Consider the following 24,314-nt stretch of genomic DNA (forward strand, 5'->3'; position numbering starts at 1 on the left):
ATTATTTTTTTTTAATAGTGTAAAAGTTTTCAAAACCATATGAAACCAAAATAATTTCTCTTTTCTAACTTGACATATATTTTAAACTTCCAGATGCTCTAAAATTGTCTTCTGCACAATTCCACTCAAAAAGGATGAATAAAATGTCCTCTGCACCACCAACAGTTAACGCAGCAAAAGTGGGAGGAATTCGGCAGAAAGTAGCAAATTATGCTCAATTAGAAGATGAAAGTTTTAGCTTGGCAGGGAGCAGAGCGCGGCTGTTCCTTCCCCCTTTGTATTTAGCTGCTTTTGGAGCTGAATTCAGCTTTGTCTCACTGCCGGCCTTCTATTATGCAACTGGGCGTTTCTTGCTGAAGTGTTTGTGTGTGTTCGCCAAAATGAGGTAATGAACAGGTGGTGACGCATTCGCTCTAAAACAATATCAATATATCCTTTCACTGTAAGCCTGCCCTCAACATTACGTTCTCTCTCAGACTCCAGACTCCAGGTCAGCCAAAGCTCCAGTTTTACCGCCATTTCTACGCCCAGTTGAGGTAAAGGACAGGAGGGCATTCATGATTTAAACCAGCACAGGAAAAGTCTGACAGACTTCTCTGGAAAAATGTTTCCTATTATATTTGCACGACTTTAACTGTTGTAAGCCAAGATTATAAAAGACAAGTCATATTTTTAGCCTAAACATTCAGCGTTTCAAGAAATTTTTTTTAAACATAAATGTACATTCAATTTTCCAACTTTGAAGTCAAGTTAATGTGAAACACTAAGAAAAATGGCACTAAATGGGATCCCGCTTTTGTTAATTACATTTATATTTACATGTATGCATTTAGCAGACATTTTATCCAAAATGACAAAGCTATTCGTTGAAGAACCAACAATAATCGTAATATACAATGCCAAGTTTATTAGACAACTAGATTAGGAAGCAAACTATAAAAGATGATAAATACATTCACTGAAGTTAATACATCCACTGGAATAGTGTTGAAATTTGTCTTGATTTTTGAATTAATTTACTCCAGCATGGGAATTAAACCTGGGTCACTGTGCATTAAATATTTTTTGCCACAACTATAATAAACGGGAGTTCTTTAATTTTTTAATAGGTTTGTGTTCATAAAGTGTTAATGTTATGAGTATTTTTAAAGGGAATTTGGAAAGGAAAAATGGGTTAAAAGAATTGGGTCACTATGCCAGCCAGATTCAAACATACATTTCCCATATAAGCACCAAGGCTCAACATTTGCCCTTTTAGAAGTTATTACATATAGGCCCGGTTTCACAGACAGGGCTTAGATTAAGCCAGGATTAGGCCTTAGTTAATTTAGGACATTTAAGTAGCTTTTTTAAATGTGCCTTAGAAAAAAAAAGTATAAAAGTAGGCTCTTCACAGATTCAAAAGATGTATTACTCTTATCTGTATGACCAAAAATGATGGAGTATTTTAAGTGCAAGTGATCGCACCGGCGCCTCCATATGTTAGCTGTCATGCAGTAAGCGTGCTACTATTCACTCCGCACAAACACTTTTAGCCCACATTTTTCTAGGTTAACGTTAAAGCGACCGGCCATGTAAAGTTGCTACTACTTACGTTTCAGGTGATAAGCCATATTTGAGGTTGATTAATGATAGGCGAGCGTTTGTATGTCCTGCCTGATGTACTGTAATTACCACATAGACCAGCTGTTAAAGGAACACTCCACTTTTTTTGAAAATAGGCTCATTTTCCAACTCCCCTAGAGTTAAACAGTTGAGTTTTACCGTTTTTGAATCCATTCAGTCGATCTCCGGGTCGGGCGGTACCACTTTTAGCATAGCTTAGCATAGTTCATTGAATCTGATTAGACCGTTAGCATCTCGTTAAAAAATGACCAAAGAGTTTCAATTTTTTTCCTATTTAAAACTTGACTCTTCTGTAGTTACATCGTGTACTAAGACCTACGGAAAATTAAAAGTTGCGATTTTCTAGGCCGATATGACTAGGAACTATACTGTCATTCCGGCGTAATGATCAGGGAACTTTGCTGCCGTACCATGGCTGCAGCAGGCGCAATGATAGTACGCAGCGTCTCTCACAAATGTCTCCATGGTTGCAAGGCACGCTCTCTGTGCAAGCAGGGGGTCACAGGCGCTGCGTAATATCATTGCGCCTGCTGCAGTCATGGTACGGCAGCAAAGTTCCTTGATTATTACGCCAGAATGAGAGTATAGTTCCTAGCCATATCTACCTAGAAAATCACAACTTTTCATTTTCCGTTGGTCTTAGTACACGATGTAACTACAGAAGAGTCAAGTTTTAAATAGGAAAAATATTGAAACTCTTTTGTCATTTTTTAATGAGATGCTAACGGTCTAATCAGATTCAATGAACTATGCTAAGCTATGCTAAAAGTGGTACCACCAGACCCGGAGATCGGCTGAATGGATTCGAAAACGGTAAAACTCAACTGTTTAACTCTAGGGGAGTTGGAAAATGAGCCTATTTTCAAAAAAAGTGGAGTGTTCCTTTAATGATCTGCCCGTCACTTCGCCACTTCCTGTGGACTTTTTTTTTACTGCGACTAAGCAACTAATAAAATTTTGGTCGACTAATGGTTGGTTGACTATTAGGGGGCAGCCCTAGCAAACACAAAGCATTTCCCTTAAACCACCCAGAAAACACCCTTGCATTGAGGTAGTGAGTTTTGCACAAGAAAGCACCATTTATTTGCTTGAACAAATACCACATTTTCTTTGGAATCATTTATTTATCAAACGCTTTTAGACGATGTGTCTTATGTGAGGAATTTTGATCAAAGCAGCTTAATGTGAACAATAAAATCCCATTTAAATCTTGAATCAATTCAGAAGGTTAACATCTAAAACATTGTCCTGTAGCAGCTTGACTTCCTTTGTCGATGTAACCCGTGTCCATTATCGTCCCAGGGCAGCACGGGGATCAATGTTTCTATTGAAAAAGAGCCACTGTTGCCATTAGGATGAGGTAAGCTCTTGAGGGACGATCTTGGTGCTCTGTTATTTTCAACAAACACACACACTCAACTCTTTCTCTCGCTGTATGTCTTTCTGATTAGAGCATGGCTCTATTTTTAGTTCAGGCTCCTGTGGTCATCACATCTGGCGCCAGTCGCCTACTTGAACAGGCACACATACACACGCCACAGATTCGCAAAGGTCAAAAAGATGACCTTTCAGTCTCCACCCTGTACCCTTGACATGCACATACACCACTTTGCGGTATAAATAAATGAGTAGCATTTGTCCTACATATGGCCCACTGTAAACTTGGATTTAGTTTCTCTGTGCTCTCATAGACCTCAAATTATATGTGTTATGTCAATTCTGAGAAACAAGCTGAAGAAATGAAGAAATGTCAGCGGGCCGACCAGTGCCAAATACTTTCAGCATGACATGAACTACTTCTCCTCTTCTCTCTGCTACCGTCTCCCTCTTTTTCACTCTTTTCTCCTTTGGTTTACCACTTTTCTTGTCTTGATTCTACCTATCGTCCACAAAATAAAAACGTTCATTGCACTTAATTAAATGGAGGAAAACTTTTCCACTCTATGTCCAACTTACAGAACCGAGGCATATTTAACACTTTTGTAGCATTTTATTTTTCCCCTGCATTAAAATGGGCATAATTTTGTTTCCACCCTCTCTCAAATTAAATATTTTTGCTACTGTGCCTTAAAGATTTCTATATGTAAATGAGTTGTTATAATTGGCTAACCTCCAAGAACCAGCATATTTTTCATTCAGGACGGGCCGAGTGAAAGCATAAATGGTTTATGGAATTCTTGTAACTCAAATAGTAGAGCATGGGCTTGCAACGCAAATGATTTTTCAAAGTTGTAAAAAAAAAAAAAAAAAAATATATATATATATATATATATATATATATATATACACACATATGTTTTACAAGAAAATACTATTTCAGTCTATTTTCATGTTTAATTTGTTGTTAGTTGCTGTTTCTTTGTAATTATTTGTGAAATGTACTACCAATTTTTGAGTGATTTTTTTTTTTTTTTTTTCACTCCATTTTCAAAACACCATTTTTTTTCAGCATGGGTTTGATTCCCAGGGAATGCAAGAGCTGATAAAATATATGCCTTGAATACAGTGTAAGTCGCTTTGGAAAAAGCATCTACCAAATGCATACATTTATGTTAATGAGCTTTTTGATCATTTTGTTGCTGTAGTTCATCTGAGCTACATTTTGAAAGTATTATAACTAGATTTTTCACATTTCAGAAGTGTTTGTTGTGTAGAACTCACTATCACAATGCTAAGGCTTTCTGGATGTTGATATACAATTGTTAAGGTATTCCAAGTCATTTTAGTTCATTATGATGTTGTTGCTAGGGTATTGAATTGCTCCAACGGTAGGACAATTCCCTATTTCTTAATTTATGTACAGGTCAGGGAGGATGATTGAATGTGTTGGGTTTTTTTCTTATATAATTAATTTTTCTAGTTAGGGGTGTGCAAAGTTTTTTAGGTACAATAGGTTTATTTAACATAGTTAGAATTAGTACAGAAATGTAACAATCAAATGTAAAAAAAAAAAAAAAAATAAAACATTGCATAGTCTTCACTGTATGAATTAAACATAAATTTATTCTTATTAAAGCTTAATAAAGTTATTCAGTCAAGAGCAAAAGTTTTCTTTTGTTTGACTCACATTAATGACAGAGCAGCAGGTATATTAGGCTGCTGTCACTTTAAGACCAAATGCACGGATCCATTATACTGATTCACATCCGGTTTACACCCAACTGTTTACTTTCACTTGAGACATAACTGGCTGTGTTTACATGAATACTCCACACAATGGGCATATAAAGATAACTGCATGTGTATTCAACCATTCAAGCATAATAAGACGTGAAAAATAACTGAATTTGCAATCGCATGCCGAGACGCGGCTTTCTGTGCACGCGCTTATGCTGCGTCAGTCAGCTTGTGCACCCCACTGAGTACTTTTTCACTGATTATTGTGCTTAATAACAATTTTTAACATTGAGCACGTCCCAAATTCGCGATCGCCTTCTGAGAGGCAACTTTCTGTGCGCACACTTTGGCAGTGTGCTAGTCAGCCTGAGCACCGCACTGAGTTCCTTTTCAGGATATATTGCGCTTATAACTCTTTTTAACATCAAGCACGTCCTGCTCTTTATATTCTCATTCATGCATTTCATCACTCTGAATTGTCAATAATGCATATATCATGGTATATATTTACCGCAATATACACGATATAGCAAAATCTCTAAGAATAGACATTGTATACCGTGGTAATGATATATATCGTCATACCGCCCAACCCTAGTTCTAGTTCTAAATTAACATATTACAGGGTTAGTTCACCCAAAAATGAAATTTCTGTCATTAATTACTCACCCTCATTTCGTTCCATACCTTCGTTCATCTTCGGAACACAAATTAAGATATTTTTGATGAAATCCGCGAGCTATCTGACTCCTCCATAGACAGCAAAATAATCACCACTTTTCATTAAAACAGTCGATGTGACTGCAGTCGATGTGACTGCAATGATTCGGCGTTCTGAAGTAGAACCTGGAAGCGCTGGACATAACGTATGAGAGAAGAGAAGATACTGTTGAACAAAGTCGTTATTTTTGTTTTGTTTTTGTGCACAAAAAGTATTCTCTTCGCTTCATAAAATTAAGGTTGAACTAATGCATTCACGTCGACTGTTTTAACAATGTCCTTTCTGGACCTTGAAAGTGGTGATTATATTGCTGTCTATGGATAAGTCATATACCGTCATCAAAAATATCTTAATTTGTAACGAAGGACTTATGGGTGTGGAACGACATGAGGGTGAGTAATTAATGACAGAATTTTCATTTTTGGGTGAACTAACCCTTTAAATCGACACTTCTAGTTATAATATCTTCCAAAAGTTCCAAAGGTTTAGGTGCCTTTTGAAGAATGCAATGAATTCCAGGAAAAGTTTGCAGAACACAGGACATACACATACACAAACAAGTGACGCAACCCAGCACTCATTTCCTGATAGAGGCCCAAAATCCTTCCATTCCATCCTCGGCTAAATTTGGATTTCCAGCGGAGCTTGAAGCCCCTGTGTAAAGAATGTGGGCTTTGTCATAATTCCGCTGTCTTATTGGAAGCATTAATACTCCCTCTCATTTATCTCTCTTTCTCTCAGGCTCTCTCTCTCCGTTTCGCTATCCATCTCAGTTGTGTAACCCTCTCTGGAGACCTCTATCCTGGTTTACATGTGGCCCAATGACATCATAGTTCTCCATAGGGGGGTCTAGATTGCTTTCTTTCTGTGTCTTTTATGGGGGAAGGGTGGGTCCATCCATATTAATAGATCAACCCCAGTTTCTCAATCACCCTTTCTTCTCTAGAAAAAGGGAAATGGATAACATGGGAATAGTTGATGCATGAAATGTAGTAAAATATAAATTTTCAGAGTTCACCCCAAAATGAAGTTTTGATGTCTGACCCTAACTGCTCTCCATTGTATGTCTTCGTTTTCTTTCCATATTTGAATGTCTGACATTACGACATTAATGTTAGGCTTAAGAAAAGGAAGGAGAGCAACAGTTGGTCAATCCTCTCTGGACGCCTTGTCTTTTTCACATGTCACAATGACATAAGAAGAACAAATTGCTTGCTTAATAGCATAAATTTCAACAGTATGAATCACACAAGATGGTTTTAAGCTTTTGGCTGTTAATACATTCTTGCAAAACATCTGAAAATTTAAATCTGGTGTAACTGGCCTCCAAAAGAGTGTTAAAACCGGTTAAAACCGGGTCCTCCTTCGGCTGTCGGTAACATAGCTGAAACATGGCAGACCTTGATTAATGAACTTGACCTTTGACCTGTACACTGGGATTCAGCCCAGTACTGAGTGACGGCATCCTGTTGAGCCCTTACACTTGGAGGCCTCGAGTCTTTTCTGAACTGAGCGAGATCTGGTTCATAGTCTTTTTAACATTAATAGTGCTTAACAGGGTTGGCACTGTTAAATGAAAACCGATATAAGAGTCAGGCAATGCTGTTTTATCACCTCATAGCTCAGCTTGTTTTAGGGGATTTGGAGGTATTGATAGAAACATTGAGTCACAGCAGTATCAGCAACCAAAAGCTGTATCCTCGTGTAAGAGGATGTGTAACCTTACAATAAAACTAGTGGTCTGTCCAATTTCACAAACTTTTTTCTCAAACGTCATTTTGTAGTGAAAGTTGTGTGAATAATGTTCTTAGACTGAAAACAAGCATAGTGCACTTCTCTAGCCCTATTTACACCTGGTATTAAATGCATTTTGGTCGATTGGATCACAAACGGACAAGGGAGACACATTCCCGTTAACACCTGGTATTTTAATCTCTTTTATCCACTTTCAACCACTTCTGTCCTGATTTCTTCAAGGGGAGGGTCAGTGGGCGGGTAACTGTATGGGTTTTTTCAGATCTTTCCATCTAATGGACAAAATAAGCTCGCGCAATTTACATATGAACGCGCCCAGAGATGACGGAAAAACATGGAGAGCATCAGCTTTCGTTTCTGCTCTGGTAGCCGCAAGACCACGCCGAAAGCTGTGAATGTGTGTTACAAATCAGGAATGGCGAGAGAACATTGTGCTTGGTATGTTTTTCATCTTCAAACCAAGTTTGGGTCTTCAGTCTGAGTTTTAATAGTGCGCTTTCCATAATGTTTGTGCATTAGGTCAGTATCGTAGGCGGTCTTTTCCACTGTTCGAACACATTCGACCACATGAGCATTTACACTACGAAAGCAATCTGGTAGAATGCGCTCTCGATAACCTCTGGAAGTGGTTGAAAGTGGACAAGCTCAAAACGTTTTACACCCCGTTTACACTTGTATTTAGAGTCGTTTACTCGTGATCCGATCAACCAAAATGCATCATAATAGCAGGTGTAAACAGGGCCTCAGATTATGTAATGATGCATTCAAGTCCTCCTGGGAAGTTTGTATTTATGAGTTGGGAAGTTGTAATTACAATGCCAAGTGCTCTAAAATCATTTGTTCGGATTTGTTTTCTCACTGACACCCCTTCAACTCAAAATTAGTTCACCCAAAAAAGAAAATTATTAATTAATTAATCATTAGTCATTAATTAGTCATTAATTAATCACCCTCATGTCGTTCCACACCCGTAAGACCTTTGTTCATCTTCAGAGCACAAATTAAGATATTTTTGATGAAATCCGAGAGTTATATGACTTGTCCATAGACAGCAATATAATCACCACTTTCAAGGTCTAGAAAGGTACTAAAGACTTTGAAAGTGGTGGTTAAATTGCCATCTTTCCAACATGACTTGTACGCACCATAATTCAACAGAAAAAAATAAATTGTGGAATATATTTGAAATTTTTTTTTTCAATCAATGGTCGCAGATTTGTCTACACAGCGGAAGAAGAGGGGCTAAACATGCTAAAACTAGCAGCAACACATCAGCTACATTTGAAATGTCATTTTGTTCAAATGTAAAACAGCAAATGGTTCCATGTAGTAAAAACATCGTGTTCCAATTTGAGACAACAACATTCCTCTAAAATTCATATACTTGATGGCAAAATGCATAGTGTTAGGCATATTTAAAGAAGTTTGTTGTGTAGTAAAGTTTGAAGAGGAAAAATTGATTTGCAGTACACTTATTACAGGAACAGTCACCCTTGAGCAATCTGGGAAGTGTCTTTCTCAAGAACACAATGGTGATGGTTCATGGATCACACTTTGCAGGGTTCAAATCCACAACTTTTTTTGTTTCTTGACCTCAGCTATACTATTCCCTTAGTTAGCCTGAAGTGTGGCATTTAAATGTGTCGTGTGTGGAGACTTCTACGTCTGGAAACGTTGTGGGCTGCTGTCTAACGGCTGGGATATATCCAAGTTGACACCTACAATTAAAATTGCACATTTGTTGCAGCACATGTGCCCAATTAAAGCATGTCAACATGTGGCTCCAACAAAGGATGGTGGTGATTAAATGATATGAAATATAGAATAGTACACCATAGCAATAAAGACACATGTATTGCAATATGGCATGTATCTGCTCTGTTTCGGTGGCGGTACAATGATACATGTAATGTCTGCGTGTCGTGTTTCTTTCTTTCCATGACTTCATCATGACTTCACTTATGGCTTGTATACACAAGACATCTAGAAGCATAATCATGCAGTGAGAATTCTAGCTCCTTCGCCCCATATCGTGAGCGTAAATGAGAGATGCCCCATTGGGATCCATTTATGTCATATGTATGTCAAACTCCAGCTAAATTTCACGCTGTTTTATCACAGACAGGGGGATTTAGACACACTTATAGTGATGCACACATGTGAGTGCTGAGTGATTGAAGCTGGCGTTGTGCTCGACTGGAGGCTACCTCACACCTCAGGCATGACAGCTGGGGCCCCGTAAGCATTACATCATGGACTGATGTATCCGCGTATCACATGTCACTGGTGCTCTGACAAAAAGCGTTATCAGCGCTAACCCTTTCCTACTCCACACACGCATTCACACAAAAATTCCTCTTGCACACACACACACCATCCTCTGTTAGAGTCCAAAAGCTTTGTATAAATAGATTCAATATATTGTGGCAACACTCCATAAGCCCCGCATACAGGCAAGTGGAGTTGCAGCCAAACTGCATGAATGACGTAGTTCCTCTGCTTCACCTGATAGATGATCCTGCAGTGTAATGTTGTATTCTGATACAACTGCACCTTTACAAGCATCATACTCAACAGTTACCCCTGATGCATGCATGCTTGTGAATGTTGCAATCAAACCAGAACTAACCAGCAAAAACCAGCCTGGACGTTCATTACACTCCAAGCTGGTCTTTTCAGCAGGATTTTTTTATCTGCTATCACATCTTTCTAAACCAAATATGTTTGAAACATGAAATAATGCACATTAGAACAACTATTGCATTTACTTCCTGCAATGCTATCACTGCTATCAGCATGAAAATGACATTTCCCATTTTTTAAATGGAATATTGCAGTGTTTATTATAAATGATTTATCCATGCACATCATTCTTTTTTTTAAATTCATGTACCCTCATAATCTCACAAACTCTCCCTCAGCTGCGATCGCAGCAATAGCCAACGACAACAATACAACCATCCAATCAATTCCCGATAGACAAAATCAAGTCCCGTCCTACATGGTTGAGAAGCCATTTCACTCGGATATATGTCACAATAGGGCAGAAAAGTCTATTGTATCTTACATTTTATGTCCACTTTAAAGGTGCAGTGTGTGAATTTTAGCGGCATCTAGCGGTGAGGTTGCAAACTGCAACCAGCGGCACTCACCCCTCCTTTTGAAGCAAAATAGAAAAGCTACAGTGGCCGTCTGGCCGATACAAGACAAAGATGTTGTCGTCTGAGACAGCAGAGAGTACATTAGACAGTCAAGCAATGAGGTTTCTTTTTACTTCTAACAAAGAACAATCTCTGCTTCTAATAAACCAGACGACTACTACTACTACTACTTTGTGCGTATTCAATGTATTGATGATGCAAGCTGCCTCTAAAAACAGGAACGATTTAGAACAAGAACAGCACAGTGACTAAACGGGCTCTGTAGAGCAGTTTGTCCATTTAGGGCTACTGTAGAAACATGCCGGCGCATAATGGCGACTTAACATGTAAGGGGACCCGCGGTGTATGTAGATAGAAATGGCTCATTCTAAGGTAATAAAAACATAACGGTTCATTATGTAAGGTATTTATATACCACTGAAATCATAGTTATGTATATTATATTGCATTTCTGTCAATAGATCCTCCCAAATTTCACACATTGCACTTTTAACACATAGGCAAATGTCGTCTTGTAGCAATTGGGTAGTTGTGTTAGACTTTAAGTTTTTATTTCAGAAATAATACTACATTTTACACACTTCTCAGATGCATTTATCTACTGCGACTGCAGTATGTGCATTTATTGGGAATAGAACCCGTGAATAGAACCGGTTTCTCTACATGGGGACTTTAGATGCAAAATTCTGATTTTTGGAAGACAAGCAGAAAATTCACTCACGATAAGAATAAAAATAATTGTAGATACACATAATATGCATATATTTTTTGCACTATGTAATATATTTTTTATATTCGAGCAAATGCGATGCATGTAGGGAGTGTGAAGAGAGACAATCTAGCTAAAATGTGCATCTCAGTGTACATATATAAAGTGTGTACTTGCAGTCTGGTTCCTGTCTAAAACAGTTGAGAGGGTGTTATATTTTTTCATTTTCAGAAAAACATAGAGTGGGCCCCTAAGGTGGCTGCATATTTGCTTGGTGAGTAAGGAATGTGGTTGCATGCCTTACTCATGAGCCAGATTCAGCTCACACACAGTAAGAGGGAGAGAGAGAGAGAGAGAGAAACGGGGGGAGACAGAGTGAAAGTAAGCGAGAGAGGAGAGAGACAGGGCAGACTATGCTCACGGCAAATGAGCTCATTCACTCTAAGGTCACACAGAGAGAGAGAGAGAGAGAGAGAGAGAGAGAGAAAGAGAGAGAGAAGGCGGGGAAAGACTTGAACAGAGGCTGTACAACAATAGCGAGCTCCACTTTCAGTTGTTGCCACACAGAATGAGATCGAGGAAGGATCCGTGGCGCTCCTGAGGAAAGACCACACACTTCTTCTGCCCTTATTTCTGCGAGGGGGATGCATTTGTCTCTTTCCTGTGGACTTTCCCTTCTAAGTGTTGTTTTTAGGATCTTACATTTTTTTGTTACCCAGCATCTTGCAGACGTATAGTTCTTGGACTGTGGTTTGGACTAGTTGGTGCATTCCGAGTTGGTGCGGATGCCCCTAGACGTGGTCATATCCCCTCCGGAGAACTGCTTCTGGCCGGGGATCCAGCAAACAGACATGAGGCTCAAAATCAGAGTCCGTAAGATGAGGAAGGAGCGCAAGCTTAGAGGTGTGTAGCATCTGTTGTCACCTAGACAGATGGTGCTTTCCCATCTGTACCTGTCAAGCACGTGTTGGTTCAAGATTATGCGATATGTGTCATATTGTTCCAATATTTTAAATTGACTGATGTTAACATTCCTTTTTATTTCTCTTACCACAAACTTATGTTAAAAAGTAAATCATTAACCTAGCATTGCTATAGCGCTCCTATGATAATCTCCTAGAGTAGTAGCAAATTAAATGGACATGCATAGGGTTTAAGTACATTAATGCAGTTGTTTCGTGTGCGTTCACAGTTCATGCACACATGCGAGTGTATATCTGAGTTACTACGTGTGCGTTCTACTGATGTCACCAAGTAGAACTTAAACAGTTGGACTTTGCCAAGCAATTTACTTTTATTGCAATGACGTCTGTTTTCATAATGGCTTTAGGGCAGAAATGCAATAATTGTAATAGCGCCAACAGTTAATGATTCGATGATACAGGGTCCCGGGGTTTAACACTTCTAATCTGTCAAGCATGACACAAAGCGCCGGGAGTGATGAGGTAGCCACCAACCCCCTGCTGTTTTTTGTGTTCCTCATTGTGCAGCATGCATGTGTGCAATGATGTCATTGGGCCTTTATTGAGATGCTAATAAGTGAGTGTGTGTGCACGGAGATGGGGACAGATGGGGGCTGCTCCTCAATGGCGTCATGTCTTCTGCATCTGGAGACTTGTGTGTGTGTGTGTGTGCGTGTGTATGTGTGTGTTGGTGTGCATTAGTTTCATTCAGGGGCCCATCAATGCCGCTGGATGTAGAGCCTTGAATAGAAGCCTGTGTGAGAGTGCCTATAGAGCTCAGCTGAAAAGATGAAAAACTGAGGGGCTCCTAAAGATGGAGGTCAGGTGCCGCAGGACAATGAACTGATATCAAAGGCTGGAGTTAATGAAGTGTGCAACTTTGTGTTATTAAACACAAATGCGTCTCGATAGTTCATGGTCTCGGTAGTTCATGGTCATATCCGAAAAATGTAACCTTTTTACCTCATCTGCTTTGTTGCACAGTAGGGGAACATGGCATTATAGCTGCAGTCGAATTTAGGTAAGTATCATACAAGTCTGTGGTGACCCGAGCATATATACAACCTATTCGCAACAATTCCAGATAAATACTGTGGTTCCCCATTGGAGAAAGGTTATTCCACTGTTCTGTTTTCAGAGAAGGCTGGATGGCAAATGGAGGTTATGTAAGGTTTGGAGACAGAGAAAAAAAACGTAGAGGAAGTGTGCGAGTGGCACATTGCCTTTTCGTCCAGCGTGAGTTTGACCCTGGCACACTTCTCTTGCTGAAAACACACACGTACTCATATGCTCAGTGGTTTTGAGAAACGTCACCACTGGCCTCTTACACAACTGCAGACTATAAAAGTGACTAATGTCTGTCACGACTGTAACTGTTAGCGCATGTCTGTGCATTAATCAAAACTGTGCATGGTTCATGTGTATATTTTTTTTCATTTTACCAATTATATGTGACAGTCCCATGCACACTCGCAACATCCAGTGAGAACATTAAGTTTTTGTAAATGTGTATTTGAAAATCTTCTTTAACTTGACTTCTTACGGTGCACTTAATTGTTCATTGTTTTGCTGCAAATGTAAAATTAGGTGTTTGTTGATTCAACTTTAGTAAGACGTTAAGACAGATACGGAAGCTTATGGTTTCCTTGTAATCCTAACTGTCACCACCACCGCCCAGTTAGAAATGATAGCTGATGACCTCACTCAAGTATTTCCTCTCTTGGCTTTTCAACAATGTGGTCCTGTACTTGTTCCTGTTTGTGTTGCTGTGGTACAGAAACACGTTTTTTCGAGGAAGCTATATAAAGGACCCCTCTAGATCTTCGAAGCTGGACATTATTCCAGATCCTTGAGATGAAAAGAGCATCAAAGATCACTTGCAAAGGAGATCCTGTCTGCTTGTCTTTTGAGCTTTGAGCTGTGGTCTTGCTTTCACAGATCCCAGATGCTCTTTGAAATCCTTGACCTTTGAGTTCAAGGGAGAGGGATGGGAGGTTAGCATTGCTTCTCTTTTTTGGCCTAAGTAATGCATTTGAGAGATGTGGGATAGGAAGCCAGTTTTAACAAGCCTTAAAGGATTAGATCACTTCAGAATTAAAATTTCCTGATTATTTACTGACCCCCATGTCATCCAAGATGTTTATTTTTCTTTCTTCAGTCGAAAAGAAATTAAGGCATTCCAAAATTTTTCTCCATAAAGTGGACTTCACCGGGGTACAATGGGTTGAAGGTCCAAATTGTAGTTTAAATGCAGCTTCAAAGGGCTCGACACGATCCCAGAGGAGGAATAAGGGTCTTATCTAGCGAAACAATCAGTCATTTTCTAAAAAAATAAATAAATAAATTTATATACTTTTTAACCACAAATGCTCATATTGCACTAGCTCTGCAATGCGCCACGCATTATGTAATCACATTGGAAAGGTCGCGCTTGACGTAGACGGAAGTACCGCGGTAGACAGAAAAACAGATTTTCTCCTCCATCTTCAAAATTGTCCAACATCGTTGTTTTACCTTTTTTTGTGTGTGTGTAATGGCTGTTTAACTTAGTCTTTGCACATTCACTTTGTAAACGCTTGGTACTTCTACCTATGTTACGCTTGACCTTTCCAACATGATTACGTAATGTGTGGCGCATCGCAGAGCTAGTGCATTTGTGGTTAAAAAGTATATATTTTTTTTTGTTTTTGTTTATAGAAAATGACCGATCGTTTCGCTAGATAAGACCCTTATTCCCTGGCTGGGACTGTGTAGAGCCCTTTGAAGCTGCATTGAAACTGCATTTTGGACCTTCAACCCATTGGTAGCCGTTGAAGCCCACTATATGGAGAAAAATCATGGAAATCGTGGAATCAAAAATTACTTAATTTCTTTTCGACTGAAGAAAGGAAATTTTAATTCTGAAGTGAACTAATCCTTCAACTAGGCAATATTTGGAGTCTTAGGTATTGCTGACAGTGTTGACATATTAGGCAATATTTTTAGGCAGTTATGTCACTGGGACGGTAAGGGGAGTTACATTTGGGGGAGGGGAACAGATATCCAAGATTAGATGGTTGTATCAATGTGTTTGAATGTATTTGTGTGTGTGTGTGTGTGTGTGTGGTTTGGGGGGAAGGGTGCATTTGAACCAGTATGGGGGTTGTAGAACATTTGGTTGGTAGTCATTCATCTACTGCTAGTTTCAACAGCGTATGGAAGAGGCACCAGGGGCCCGTTGGTTCTGCTTGAGTGACATGCAAATCACCTCTCAGTCTTCTGTGCGGAGAGATGATGTCATTGTACCAACCGTTGCCATTAATAGCAGGAAACAGACAGGTTGTCGCTCAAGCTCTTTAAAAAATCAGGCACCCCCAAACATACAATGGTTGTTTAGATGGTGATTTATGCATGGATAAGAGAGACAGGTGTTCCTTGTTGTCAGTTAGGCCAAAGCAGGTGGCTTTTAAAATTCACGGTTAATTGAAATATGATGTGTCACCCTTGTATAGGCTCTAGATGATGTTCTGAGCATGGCTTACGTTTTTCTTTGTTGTAAACCTTCTTATCACCTCACTCTTTATTTGCCATGACTCATTTTATTGACTTTTATTGATCATTTCAACTCCTCCATCCCACCCAGATCTGTTTAACACAGTTACTTTTGTTTGGACTATTGCACTGTTTCCTGGCTGGAACGAAATGATTTCATGGGTCCCTGGTTGACTGCTGTGTCTGCATGCTCCCAGGGTTACCATGTCCCAGATTCTCATGAAGCTCATCTGAGATTAAGGTCTAAACCCATCTGCTGGGGCTCACACTTTCTGGCAGCATTGCACAGCTCGATGAAGACTTTACTTTCTTCCTCTGTAAATCCTTTCCACTTTTCCATATTTCCCTGTTACACTAATACATTCTAGTTCAGCTTCTTACAGACGCACAATGTGAATGCTTATAGTTGTAAATGCATTTGCGAATTTATACCTTGCATTTGAATGTGTGTATGTCGTTGTCCAGGCACCCAACACCCTAGAGCTATGAATCAAGGGCTTGGTCTGCACCTGTGACCACCCTCATTCTCTAAGCCTGACGCAGTTGTTCAGTTGAGGATATTAGGTCATTCAGGAAAAGGAGCTCCAGTAGACAAATGCCAAAACTGGAGCCACCCGCCTCTTAAAGAGACAGGATCCTTCATTAGGCCGACTGGCCTTTGCTCACTTGACTGCTGTGCTCGTACATGCACTGACCTAGATTGGCATAATCTTGTTCATAACATCTGAATCCTCTCTTTCTTGGTTTTTGACAAATGATGTGTGACATCAGCATGTCCTTTGTTAGTATGAAAGGTTTTGACTTGAAATATGCCCTTTATTATTATAGGTTGCAGCTTCTTTGTTCAGTTCTTTGTCCTGCTTGAGAGATTTTGAGTTGCATCCCATGCATAATGACTGTTGACAGTCACAAAATCCATGCCATCTTGTTAGTCTTGTCTTTCTTCTATCACATAGGCTATTTTGTTCTTAATGTGTTCTCTATGTTTTTTCTCTGTTTCTTCAGGTGGTTTTGCAGCATTCTCGTCCTGTTTTCCAGGCTTGTGTGAAGGCAAGCCAGTGGCAACTCTGCCTATGAGCTTGTCTCAGCCATGTCTGCCAGTTGCGAACATTGGCCCCACACGAATCCTGCCCCATCTCTACCTGGGCTCACAAAAAGATGTGCTCAACAAGGTACAACTGAATGTAACTAAGATCTTGGAATGAGAGAGAGAAATTTCCATGTGTTAGTATTTGATCCAAAACTGAAGTAATAACATTGCATAATTCATACCTTGGTTCTTTGCACTCTTAGGATCTAATGGCTCAAAACGGCATCACATATGTGTTAAATGCAAGCAACACCTGCCCAAAGCCAGAGTTCATCTCGGAAAGCCATTTCATGCGTATACCCGTCAACGACAACTACTGTGAAAAACTCCTGCCATGGCTAGACAAAACCAATGAGTTTATTGGTAAGGACCTCCTTGTGACAACAGAAGGTTGATTTAACACTTGATTATAGTTTTCCTTCGCTGATTGATTTTCACATGTTAGCATGAAAAATGAGTAGCATGCCCTGTGATGAAATCAGGAAGAACAAATTTGATCCTCAAAGCATATTTGCAGAAATTATATGGGTTTTTTTCTGGCTTGTCACTGAGGAGGTATTTGGTTGTCTTGCATGTTTTGTGTTTTCTCACGTGTTTCCCTTCTCCCTTTCAGACAAAGCCAAGGTTTCCAACTGTCGAGTCATTGTCCATTGTTTAGCTGGCATCTCCAGGTCCGCCACCATTGCCATTGCTTATATCATGAAGACAATGGGCTTGTCATCAGATGACGCTTACAGGTAAACTCACTCAGACACCCTGCAGCTTAAATTGCACAGCCTCAGAAAAAGTTTTCTGCTACCTGTAATTTTATATCCATTTCCTGCAACATGTAAAATCGATCACATAGAAACTAGTAAACAATACCTGTTGTAGCCTTCTTAAACACATATTTTTGTTCAAGGCACTTTCAAGCTCACATGATGAGTCTTTGTGTTGAAGATGTCTTCCTATCCTTATATGTGGATTTGTCCTTAGGGTAATCATTCTTACTCTTCTTGTGTTTCCAGGTTTGTGAAGGACCGCAGACCTTCAATATCACCCAACTTCAACTTCCTGGGACAGCTGCTGGAGTTTGAGAAAGGTCTGAGGTTGCTAAAAGCTCTGTCCTCAGGTCAGGAGAAGTTGGAGCAATTAAAGGAATTGTCAGAACCTAGAGGAGAATCTTCCAGTGATCCTGAAAAGGGCCGTCTGGAGGCTGAAAAGGACAGCACGGAACTGGACGCTAAGCTGCCTTCTCCAACCTCCCTCCAGCAGGGCTTTAATGGCTTGAATCTTTCTGCAGAGCGTATCCTGGACACCAACCGGCTCAAACGCTCTTTCTCACTTGACATCAAATCTGTCTATGAGCCCAACCACTGTCCTCGCCTCGCACCTGTGCATACCGAAGATGTCCCCAAACTCTGCAAGCTGGATAGCCCAGAGGCCGGAGAAGCCAATGGTGTATGCCAGTACTCACCTGTTTCTGTCAGCCCCAGTTTAGCTGAATCTCCAGGCCTCTTTCCTGAGAGCAGCTCCCGACCTCGTTCGCGGAGGAAAAGCAAGCACAATGGTAGCAGTGCTGGAAGTTCTCCTGTGCACTCGCACAGCCTAAACTTCGGACGCTCACTCCCTGCACACAAAAGTCCCAGTCTTGATGACAATCTGAAGCCCTCCCTGCTGCTCAGCCTTCCCACTGTGGGCACCGGGCCCATGTGGACCAAGCATAGAGACACCGTACAGGCCACAACCCCTGTTACGCCAACAGGTGAAGCCCCTTGGTTCTACAGTTCGGAGTCAATGAACAGTAATGGAGGTGGAGGAGGGGCAGTACACTTTCCTGCACTAGGCTGTAGCAGTCTCCCTGGGCCGTGTGAGGCTGTGCGTCTGCGGGAGAAGGTGGGGGAACCACGGGACTCGAGGGGGAGCTGGCACGAGGATGCTCCCACTTCCAGTGCTGCCGATAAGCAGTTCAAGCGGCGCAGCTGTCAGATGGAGTTTGAAGAGGGGATATCAGAGACACGTTCAAGGGAAGAACTGGGAAAGATCAGCAAGCAATCCAGCTTCTCTGGGAGCATGGAAATTATTGAAGTATCCTGACATCACCTGCACAGCCCCTGGAGACTTTTACACACAGGCAGCGGACAGGCGCCACTTATGAGCAAGGATGACTAAGAGTGGGCCTGGAGAGGCTGGTGTGTGGAACATTAATATTAGTTCATAATGACTGGTTCTCAGAAATGTGACTTTTTTTTTTTTTTTTTTTTTTAAGCCAGTGGAACCGGACGCAGATTGACTATGCTTTTGTCTTTCTACTGTTTTTAAGCCATAGCCATCCCCAGATGACAACGAGCTGAGACTCCAGTTGCAGAATTCCTTATTTCCTCACTCTAGAAACAGACCCCCCCAGTTTCTTCATGAAAGCTTTACCAGCCTTTGGTGTATTGAGAATCAAGCATGGCTGCTATGCTTACACTTGTTTCTTTTATTATGCAGCCCTGGACTCAGTGAAGTTACACCGCCACAACACAAGGAGTCAGCATAGACTAAGCCTTGGTGGTACATGCTTTTACTGGCTGAATGAAGGCCTCTTTGTGTAGTGCTCTTGTCCACCCTGGTCCTGTATCCCAGCATTCATGGAATCCTGGAGGAGGAACCAGGCATGTCATGAAGGAAATGCATTGTGGGCATTTTCCCATAATGTTCTCTCTTTTGTTACCCAGATTTCAGGGTCTTGTTCTTCCCCTCCTGTGCCCAAGTGGTGATGCTCGAACTGTTGTGCAACCCACGTTCCTCTCACCGAGCATGCTTCAAGGCTGCTGTTTTCCTTACAAACAAATAGTATATGAACTATACACCGTGATTTCAATGGACGTATAAAGTTTTCCTTTTTTTGTCATTTTCTTAGTTACAGTTTTAATTTATTCTACTGGTTCATTCTGGTAATGAGAAATAATATAAAGATTGTGGAGTTTTTATTTTTCCTCTTTTTTTCAGTGTTGATCTTTCTTTTTCAGTGATATTTACATAAATACACTCGTAAGACCGATACGCAACTACAAGCAATATGTTTTCACTTATTGTCCTCCTCTTTGTTTATAAGGGAGTGCGGTTATTACCAGGAATTATCTGATGTTTAAATGCACTTTCTTTTGCTTTAAGTGGGAAGTTTTTGGATGTTCTCATTAAAAGGGTACCACAACGCTTTACAAAAAAATCATGTGTAACCATTGATGTCCTGCGGTGTGTGTCACAAACTAAAGCATTTGGTATGGCTTTCATTTGTTTCTCCAGCCTGCTGGCTTGAATTATTAAAGACTTTAATCCAGCATGAATAATCTAGAGTATTCTAGAAGAATATGTATAATATCCCAGCATCGTAAAATGAGAAGCAACTCATTTTGATTTTCCAGAATTTGATCTTTGTATTAACAAGCACACAAGACAAAATGAAGGGAAAAAATGACAGGGACTCTAAAGGGGTTTGTCTGTGTCCCCCATTTGTTCTGCATATTTATGATATTATTTATTGTTTGTTTGGGTCTGATTGCGGGAGGATGTGTGGATGGATGTTGTGAATGACCCTTTGCAGATGCTCATATAGCGTCTTGGAGAGAAGATGAGCCCCTAACCTTTTAATCCACGACTGTGCAGCCATATGAAAAAAAAGTATACACAACTAAATGCATTTCAAACCTGACTGATAGTCTGACAGAGTTATGACTGTTGATCAACTAGTTTCTATTGGATCATAAACTTTATATGTAAAACCAGTAACTGATAAGAACAGAATCTGCACTATGGTGACAATACATTCTGCTTGCTTTCTTCTCAGGGGAGCTTTTAATGACTCAATTACAATTCTGTGCTCTGAGCTTTCTCTTTTCCTGCCCTTTTCATTTATTCTCTCTCTTTTGCACCAATTTTGTTCCTATTCTTTTTCTCCTCCATCCTTTTTACCCTTCATCCTCTCCATTTCTCTCAGAATCTCTAGAACGCTCCAAAGTTTAAATATAACACAGAAAGGGTGTGTGTGTGCAAATGTGAATGGGATTGCCCTCTCCATGGGAGATAGTTCAGCAATTTATTTATGTCTGTATTTTTTCAGTTAGCTTTTCTGTATGGCAAATCTTGTATTTGTGCTGCTGTAATTGTTTTTACATTACCTTGTGTGAGACATTACCTGTATTTCCTTTTCCTTCCCTGTACTATATTTTTAAAGACATTGTTATCATTATTTAAAACATGTAATAAAAAGATGCAGGCTGTCCTTTTTTGCTGAAATTGTTAAATAGTTGGCAACTAATTATTATTATTATTATTATTATTATTATTATATGTTGTGTGAATAGCATCGTATCAACAAAACTAATTGAGATAGGGAATTTTTTTAAAGAAAATATCTTGATACCTTAGGCTGCTTGACGCAAAATACCTCAGGTTCTTTGGAAAAGGCTTGTTCCTCCCCATGTACCCATTTTGTGATGATGAAACAAAATACAAACATTACAAAATATGAAAAAGTTTCGTGATTTCTTTTCCTTTGATTTTTATAGTAGCATAAAATGTGCAAGATCAGATATTCCCAACAGTTTTTATGAATGATCAACATTATCATTTATTTAAGTATATTGCAAATGGTTTTCTAACATTCTATTAATGTTAAGGTTTAAGAGTTTTGTATTTTGTACTTTTTTTTAAGATGCTCCATGAAGAGGGTAAAAAGGTAAAGATTTATTGAATTGGAGCAAAAATAATGGACAGCATTTTAACTGGAGTTTATCTGCATGTCCATTGATTTTCAGTATGGAAATAAAGCTGTGAAAGATCTTTTTATGTAAATATGCAGAAACTGATTAAAGTACTGCATATTAGAACAGCATGGACATTTCAGACACCACAGGTTTTCTGTCTTATTTCATGAAGGTAGTTTAGGTGTCTTCAAGAAAAATAATGGTAATATATGGCCTCTAGATAACTCTCTCATATATAGATAAGGGATAATCCACGGCTAGCTGTGGATTATCCTGCTTATACCATAGTAATTTGCCAGCATTGACAACTTAAAGCTGTTATTGATGTTTGCAGCACAATATTTGACTGGAAGGGTAAAAATGGCAGTTATTTATCAACTTAGTGCTGATAAGTGTCCTGAATGTTTTGTGTGTGCACAGCGCGATCTCCGCTGTGTGCAAGTGATGTATGTGTGTGTGTGTGTGCTTCAATGAAAACAGTGCATTAATATAGAACAGTGATTAACCCTTTAAGCCCTGGAGGCATTTTTAGTAGGGCTGGGTAAATAATATCGATTTCTCGGTTTAAATCAATTCTTATTTTTACGAACCAATATCGATTCTTAAATCCCAAGAATCGATTAGTCTATCCTGTTTTCAGTTGATGAATGAACAGAACATGAAGCGCGCCTCCCATCCAATAAATCGCAATAATCTTTGTGCTTTGTTAATTTTGATATGAAGCAAAGTCTCAGATTTCAAATCACGTCCATCTTATTATGAAATTCAAAAAATAAATACCGTTTTGGCGCTGTTAAATGTGGCGTGACAGATCACTGTAGCGCCTCAGTCAAAGAGAAGCGGCAACAGGGAGAGCACGTGAACTTATCCTCTCCGCTTTAATACCAGTTAGAGCGTGAAATAAACATGAATAAACATCTAAAGGTATGTTAAAAGATACAGTACAACTTACCAAAATCTGTATCATTTCACATGAAATCGCTCAATCAGTGTTTCAACCGCGGAAAGACGTCAATAAAACAGCTTGTAAACAATGTCACGTAACACAGAAAAACCATATTCTTTGACCATAGTCAGCTAGAAAAATGAACTCTAGAGAGCAGCATTCTGATAAACATATGCACCGTTACATATTCATTATAATTTTAAATGTTCTTCAATATTTAATGCATGTTTGAATAAATCAGTTATGACAGCCACTATTTAAATGTTTATATTTCAAAAAAACGAATTGGAGTAGAAATATGATTATGTAAATCTAAACTTTATTTATTATAAAAAAAAACATTGCGTATAATTTAAGTGTTTGTATATAAATAAGTTAAATTTTAACCTTCAATATTATAGTAATGTAGTACCAGCTGACTCCCATGTGTAGTTTACAGCATTAGTTGAGAGATTTTTTTTTCCTCTAAAAAATTTGCTATGTATTATATCGATATAGGCTACATCCAAAATAATCGATATCGATTCTAATCGAAATTGGAATCGAATCAAATCGCAAGCATGTGAATAGAAATCTAATCGAATCGTGAAAATTGTGTCAATACCCAGCCCCAATTTTTAGAGTTCTGTTTTTTCCGAAACTCATAACTCCAAAACTATAGCAAGGAGAGTCAAAAGATAGGTATCGTTAGAAAACTTTCAAAGCTTTCAATTGACACCTATTTTGTGTAGATCAATGAAGTAGTTTTGAAAAATATAATTATTATTTTCGTAGCTAGGTGGCGCCCATGGGCGGTACACTCCATTTTTGAGGGACTACTCAGCACTCTTTAAGAGTTGATCAAAATTTTAATTTTTAAAATTATACCAATTTTGTGTTATTCAGTTCAGTGGTTCAGTGGTCAACTACCTGTGCCTTAAACGGTTTTACTACACACTTTCCAGCCAGTCAGAACTGAGTATTCAGATAGATCATGGTATATTGATCCATCTCGTTTTTTCTGTAGTAGGGTTGAAATGTGTTTAGATGTACATCCACATATTAAACCAATATTAATATGATGATGTAGAACATGTTAATGTAACTTAAATATGAAATGAATATTAATGGTATTTAATCTTTGTTGGTTATTTTTCTAAACAAAGCAATCTGAAAAAGAAAAATGCAATAATTTATATAAATGTAAAACAGCGTTTTCCAAAAATGGGTAGAAAATATGTTCAGATAAGGTTGGGGATGCAGGAGAAAAACATGCTAAATCCAAGATCCAACAAACCATTTAATTGTAAATGATAGCAAAATGTTTGTTTGTAATAATTTTGGCAGCTTCTATGCTGTCCAGTGTGCGGAAGCAAAACCAATTGAGAAAAAGTTATCTAAGACAGCGTGTACTCCTTAGTGGGATTTGCATACCTGACCTTTGTTGCAGTTCTGCATATACTGCACATACTTTGGAGGTCTCTTCTGCTGTAACTCCTCACTATTGTTCTCCTCAATAAAGACCCGTCTTTATCGTCTGCCCCCTGTGAAAGAGAAGAAGGTGGTAGAGGTGGCATAAAAACTCCCATCACACTAAAGGCCCATTCACACCAATGATGACAACTGTAACGATAACCATAAAGATACAGTTCTAAATATTGTTCGAGTCCACACCACAACTATAACAATAACGGCACAGAGAAACAATATTGTTGGAATCACTTCCAGAATTATTTTTTCCAGCTGGTGAATGATAAAAACATTGACAGCCAATCAGAATCCATCCTGCTTTAAAGAGATCGAGCATTTAAAGCAGCAGATGACATGAATATGCTCCGCTGGTGTGGACGCTAATATAGTTATCGTTATAGTTATGGCTTAGCAGTGCTAAGTCCATACCCAGCTGCCCACTTACAAGCTGCGGGGTCAAGGTGAAACCTAAATGTAAGAAAGGCCCTCAGTATGACTAGGAACACTAAATCCAGTG

General features: G+C 39.3%; 1 protein-coding gene across 4 annotated transcripts in view; it reads left to right on the forward strand.

The window, feature by feature from the left end:
* The window catches only part of dusp8a (dual specificity phosphatase 8a), a 54,206-nt gene extending 33,288 nt beyond the window's left edge, over positions 1-20,918 (forward strand). For 2 of the 4 annotated variants that reach the window (XM_051884109.1, XM_051884110.1), the window contains exons 4-7: positions 16,588-16,754; positions 16,876-17,035; positions 17,286-17,409; positions 17,680-20,918. In XM_051884109.1, coding sequence (XP_051740069.1) covers positions 16,588-16,754; positions 16,876-17,035; positions 17,286-17,409; positions 17,680-18,748 — 1,520 coding nt within the window. In that variant the 3' untranslated portion in view covers positions 18,749-20,918. Of the gene's footprint in view, positions 1-11,488; positions 11,993-16,587; positions 16,755-16,875; positions 17,036-17,285; positions 17,410-17,679 lie in introns of those variants that run through there. The other 2 variants (XR_007928267.1, XM_051884111.1) reach the window with 2 other exon arrangements.
* Positions 20,919-24,314: the final 3,396 nt, after the last annotated feature.

Source organism: Ctenopharyngodon idella, chromosome 24, assembly GCF_019924925.1.
Source record: "Ctenopharyngodon idella isolate HZGC_01 chromosome 24, HZGC01, whole genome shotgun sequence".
Classification (NCBI taxonomy): domain Eukaryota; kingdom Metazoa; phylum Chordata; class Actinopteri; order Cypriniformes; family Xenocyprididae; genus Ctenopharyngodon; species Ctenopharyngodon idella.